At 51.3% G+C, this 6,000-nt stretch overlaps 1 protein-coding gene across 2 annotated transcripts in view; it reads right to left on the bottom strand.

The window, feature by feature from the left end:
- Positions 1-6,000, bottom strand: part of Parvb (parvin beta) — an 83,526-nt gene that overhangs the window by 40,429 nt on the left and 37,097 nt on the right. For both annotated transcript variants that reach the window (XM_021183070.2, XM_029470070.1), the window contains exons 2-3: positions 3,109-3,198; positions 874-944 (exon numbers count right to left, since the gene is read on the bottom strand). In XM_021183070.2, the coding sequence (XP_021038729.1) occupies positions 874-944; positions 3,109-3,198 (161 nt within the window). The remainder of the gene's footprint in view (positions 1-873; positions 945-3,108; positions 3,199-6,000) is intronic.

The following is a 6,000-nucleotide window of genomic DNA, read 5'->3' as shown; positions in this document are numbered from 1 at the left end:
GGATGGTTGTGAGCCACCATGTGGTTGCTGGGATTTGAACTCTGGACCTTCGGAAGAGCAGTCGGGTGCTCTTACCCACTGAGCCATCTCACCAGCCCATGTGTGAAAACTTTCTGACCAAAGGCATTTTAAGGGAGGAAAGAGTTTATTGACTTACACTACCAGCTGAGTTCCATCCGAGGGAACTCAGGGCAGAAACTCATGAGGGAGCTTGAAGCAAAAACCTGGGAAGAACACTACTTGCTGGATCACTCACTGGCTTGAGCATAGCTAGCATTCTAATATAATCTAGGACTGCCTGCCAAGGGAATGGTGCCGCCCACAGTGGGACATGTCTACCTATATCAATTAACAATCAAGACCATCTCCCACCGACGTGTTACAGGTCAAGTCTGATCTTGGAAATCCCTCAATTGAGGCTCTCTTTTCAGGTAGCTCCAGAGCTGGGTCAAGCTGACAGTTACAGCTAACTAGGACACCAAAGGCTCTTCAGATGAGGCTATAATCGGGGGAAACAACAACCTGCTCCCCAAAACAACTTAAATCCACACCCCATGAAGCTACAGACAACCATGCATATAGGTAGGGTATATTGGCTCAAAACAGACCCAACACAGCTCTTGTGAAGACCATGTGAAGCCCATAAAGGCCTTGGGCAGCATGCCCTAGCACATGGAAGCACCTAGAAGACTCATGTTCCATCCATTCTTCAGCCCACTCTACCCCTCACCATTGCTTTCTAATGTAGCCTCACTGGCCCTTTCAGGAGCCTGGAGGCTCAGGTCCTCCTTGTGTCCACAGGAATCTTGCTTCCCCCCAGAAGAAGACCTGGAACCAACAGGGATGTTCCAACCACATCAGACTACCACTCACCTTGACCAACTCCTTGAACTTGGGGTCCTCTCTAGAGGTGGGATCGATCATGGTACGCTCCTCATTCTCCTCTGCCAAAGACAGAAAGGATCAGCGTGAGTGGGGGTTGGGGGAAGCCGACAGGGATGCTAGGAGTGGAGGACTCCCTGCTCTCTCACAAGAGTCAGGGAGCTGGTGGAAAAGCAGAGACCATCATGTTCTCTGTTGAGAACAGCTCACACAGCTTTGTCAGCCAGACACAAGATCAGAGATAAATCACACAGGGCAGCAGGAGGCGATGAAGCTAGACTCCAATTGCTCTAGCAGCAAGTCTAAGCCAAGATGGCGTGGGTAGAGGAAAGACACAGGGTTGCACCCACAGTGATCTCAAAAGTGCCCTGCCAGAACCAGAGGGCTGAAGAGAGCTTTGAGCATCTGAATCACACCGTTCACCAGACCACAGGAGGCTGTGCGGGGCCTCGGGACACACAAGGAAACAGATGGGCAGGCAGGGTCATAGACAAAACAGTATCTGCACGGAAGTACTAGAAATAGCCAAAACACACAGAGAGATGACATTTTACCCATCTCCCCTGTGTGTTTCCCCTCCATGTCTGGTTCTAACAGACAAGAGTCCAATGAAGTTCACAGGGAGAGTGGGACAGGAAGGTGGGGAGGGAATGAAGGCACAGGAGCCAGAACAGAAAAGACCAGTGGCCCACAGAAGCCAGGATGCCGTGGGCCCGCTGACCACGGTGGGGAGCTGGGAAGTCCAGCTTCCTAGGCAAAGAGTAGCCAGGAAGCACCTGCAGAAGCTGTGAGAGGGGCATGCCCTTCTGTGGGAAAAGACATCACGGACCAGTGGTCTTGGGTACCAAGCCATCTCTGGGCCACAGGTTGGGCCACTCCTGATTCTGCCCCGAGACCTTAATGGCCTTGTCATGGCAAATCGGAGTAGATAGGGATATCCCTCTGAACCAGGATTTGGAAATAAGCAGTGTCCCAAACATGCCTTCCACATTGACTTCTTCCACATTGGCTTGCTGCCAAAACACAGAGCCAGGAAAGAGTGAGTACCTTGGCGGACAGACACCCTATCATCAACCTGCAAGGAGCCAGGGGTCTTCCCCAACCACAGGTCCCACATGGCCAGCCGCAGGCCCAGCATGGATGGATCTTTGTGACAGCCAAGGAGATATACAGGGTGTGCCTAGTTTATTAATTTCTTCATACTTTGGGGCCTTAGGGCCCTGTATTCAACTTGACACAGGCTGGAGTTATCACAGAGAAAGGATCCTCCCTTGAGGAAATGCCTCCATGAGATCCAGCTGTAAGGCATTTTCTCAATTAGTGATCATTGGGGGAGGGCCCAGCCCACTGTGGGTGGTGGTCCTGGGTTCTATAAGAAAGCAAGCTGTGCCAGGCAGTGGTGTCACATGCCTTTAATTCCAGCACTCGGGAGGCAGAGTCAGGCAGATCTCTGAGTTCGAGGCCAGCCTGGTCTACAGAGTGAGTTCCAGGACAGCCAGGGCTACACAAAGAAACCCTGTCTCGAAAAACCAAAAAAAGAAAAAAAAAAGAAAGAAAGAAATAACTATAAAGAAAGCAGGCTGAGCAAGCTAGGGAAAGCAAGCCAGTAAGCAGCATCCCTCCATGGCCTCTGCATCAGCTCCTGCCTCCAGGTTCCTGCCCTGTGTAAGTTCCTGTCCTGACTTCCTTTGGTGATGAACAGCATTGTGGAAGTGTAAGCTGAATAAACCCTTTCCTCCCCAACTTGCTTCTTGGTCATGATGTTTTGTTCAGGAATAGAAACCCTGACTGAGACAGGCCCACTCGTCCCAGGGAGACTGTCCCTTAGCCTCCTCCTCTAGGGGACTACTGGGGTCCACACCCTGAGCCAATACTCGTCTTTCCTCTTCTTCTAGGCCAGCTATCAGCTATCTCAAGCCAGAGCCTTGTGCCTGGAGTCATCTATCCAGTCCTCAGCTCAGTAACCAAGCCAACTTTTCCTCCGTCTCCTCCACTGTTTGCTCAGCCCTGCTTAGCCACTCCCTGGATCTGTGACGATAACCAGCCACGTTCCCAATGCTAATCATCTATACCTGGATGCCAATCAAATCTGCACTGAAAGACTGGGGCGGAAGCTGGCTTCTCCCTAGAGATCTCGGAATAAGACTCCAGTTCTCAAACACCACCCACCCATGTGAGGTGCCACACCAGGAACAGACACCGTAGGATGCCAAGTGGCCACAGTACCTAGCTGGGTATCTTCAGGGTGAATGTCCACCAAAGCCGGGGCCATTGGAGAGTTGATGGCGCTCTTGCCTTCTTCCTGTAAGTCAGTCACTGTTGAGCAAAGAGAGACCAGGTCAGTATGCAGGGAGCCCAAGAGAAAAGTCCCGTGCGTCGAACATGTCACTTGCTTGGTATCCCTTCATGTTGGGCAGCCCAGAGAGGCTGGGGAAACACCTGCCATTTTTCTGACATCAAGCAGCTCTTGATGCCTCCCAATGCCTCGTGACCAGTCCATCCACACTGTTCTTTAGAACATGTGACTGAGACATGGAAGCTTCCAGAAGCTTCTGGTTGTTTCTAATGGTTTCCAGACCTGCCTGAGGCTGCTTTGGTAGACAAGGCTTAGACCCCAGAAGATGGATGGAAGTTCCATCTCTCTCAGGCAGAGCTGTCCCGGGGGTGGGGGGACATCTAGACTCAAGGTGTAAACAGGCCCACTTGCATACACGAGTGATCAGAATTTAAAGTGTGCCATGTCCTTTGGGACGGAAGTCTGATGAAGATTCGGTGAACTCTTACATCTTTCACTTTCCTCAAATCTATTTTTAAACAGGCTAGAGTCTCAGACCCGAAGCCACCTCAGCTGGACACGTGCCTCCTCCCAGCTGGGCACAACCCTTTCAGCTCTCTGCCCTGGGATTAGTTAACCTCCTAGAGGTCATCCATCCACAGGCAGCCTGGATGTCGCCTCTCACCTCACTTTCCACCTGGACACCACAGATTCATAACAACCAGCCTTCACTTGCTGAGACTTGGGCCTGCACGGAAGTCTGCTTGGACCATGACCTGAACCCAGCAAAGGCATGGTCCACAGCCCTCTTTCTCCCCAGATTCTCTACAAATTCTGCAGGTGTATACACACATGGGCTCCAGGTGATAAGTCATGAAATCTTTATTACCATCTCTGTCTCTCCTGGCCCCTGGACAGGCGCGCTTCCTCCTAAGATCTTAAATCTCTATAGAAGGTAACAGGACTGGGATCAGGGCCAGTAGGAAAAAGAACAGACTAAGGAAGCGAGCCCAGATTCCATGCTGACAGTCTATGGGCCCAGAGACTGCTAGCTGCACATGAGCAGTAGGTTTATAGGCTGGGGTAGGGAGTAGTTGTGGGGTTCAGTCAATGTGCACCCCAGTCCTATGGCACCACACAGGATCTCTTCATCTCTGCAGAAACTCTGATGGCCCTGGTCACAGTCATGGGGGGGGGGGCACCCAATGTGACACAAGAACCTGTACAGATGCAGGGCTTGGCTTTTTTCTGCTTACATAAATCTCTAGCGCGTGCGCGCGCACACACACACACACACACACACCACCTAATCTGAAGCCCCGAAACCAGAAATAGTGGCTTCTATACCACTGGACTTCAGTTTCTAAACTCTAGCCCCCAGATCCAGAGGTGACAGAGACAGGTCACCACCTGCCACTTTTTACAGCAGAGAGAGAGAGAGAGAGAGAGAGAGAGAGAGAGAGAGAGAGAAACACCACACATCCTGTCACGTGCTGACCACACATCTTGCCTGAGGAGATCTCTCCAGGGGCAAGTGTCCCACGACTTTGTAATTTCCCAGTGGAACTTATACAGAGACACCCCCTCTAAATTCTTCCCGGAATACCAGTCACCTCAATGCTTTAGCACCTTATGTGTTGGTCACCCAGCACCCACAACAGCAGGTGATAGGGACAGCGTCATGTATACCACAAAGGCTTCGGAACAGGAGCCCCTTCCCTGCTGCCTGGGAGACCCCAAGCCAGTCCTGTTAACCCCTCTGACCCGACAGCCTCAGGTGGTGTTTCCTGTTTGTTCTCTTAGGTCTCCAGACAGGCTGAAGAACACCAGTCCCCAGCTTGGAACAGGACACACAGCAGGCTCTTGGCACGACTGTGGATGCAACTCAGGGGATAGATATCCCGTCCTCTGCCTCCAAAGGACAGATGCTGACTCCTAACATCATCAAAGATGTAGATGTTCAGGGTTTTTTTTGGAAAAGGAGACCCTCTTGTAAACCCGTGTTCAAGGCCATGATATTCACAACAGCCAAAAGCGATAAACAACACAAATGTTCTGTGACAGCCACACCCGTGGGGATCCAGAAACGTGACTCAGTCTTGAAAAGGCTCTTAACCGCTGAGCCATTTCTTAATCCCCTAATCCTCACCACGTCTCTAGAAGGAAGCACACAAACACGAAACAGCTTCACGAGCCGGTAACCACCAAGGGCTTGTGGACTCCCTTTGTCCCACCTCCCAAAGATCCAACCTGGGGCACCAGGCTCCTTTAGAAAACGGACCAAATTCCAGCAAATCCTTGCATGTCGTAGGTGAGACGGAGAGTGTCCGAAAGGAAGGAGAAAAGAACTCTCCAGAGACGTCCGACTCCACACCAGCTGGGTGACCAGCTTTTCCCCAGTCCCATCGAGCTAACTTCTCAGAGTTACAGCGAGTCCACTATGCTGAGGCCATGTGTTCAGTGCTTAGGGCAACAGTCAAATAAGAATAAAAGACAGTTTCCATTGAGAATAAGGTCGTCCAGAGAGACGGCAGTGAGCCACACAGGAAAATCACATAAAGGAGTCCACCATTCCTCTCAGAAAGACCCTTGGAGATAGGGCTAGGGAGCTAGGGAGCTATCTTGGTGGGCAAAGTGTTTGCTGAGAAGCCATGAGGAGGGACTAAGCTCAACCTTAAAAACCAGGCATAGCTGGCAGTGGTAGCCTTTGACCCCAGCACTGAGGAGGCAGAGGCAAGCAAATCTCTGTGATCAAGTCCAGCCTTGTCTATAAAGTGAGGTCCAGACAGCCAGGGCTACACAGAGAAACCCTATCTCTGGGGGAAAACACACACACACTCAAA

Source organism: Mus caroli, chromosome 15 (assembly GCF_900094665.2).
Source record: "Mus caroli chromosome 15, CAROLI_EIJ_v1.1, whole genome shotgun sequence".
NCBI classification, from domain to species: Eukaryota; Metazoa; Chordata; class Mammalia; order Rodentia; family Muridae; genus Mus; species Mus caroli.
Note: the sequence above shows the minus strand (reverse complement) of the source record. Positions and strands in the feature narration are given on the sequence as shown.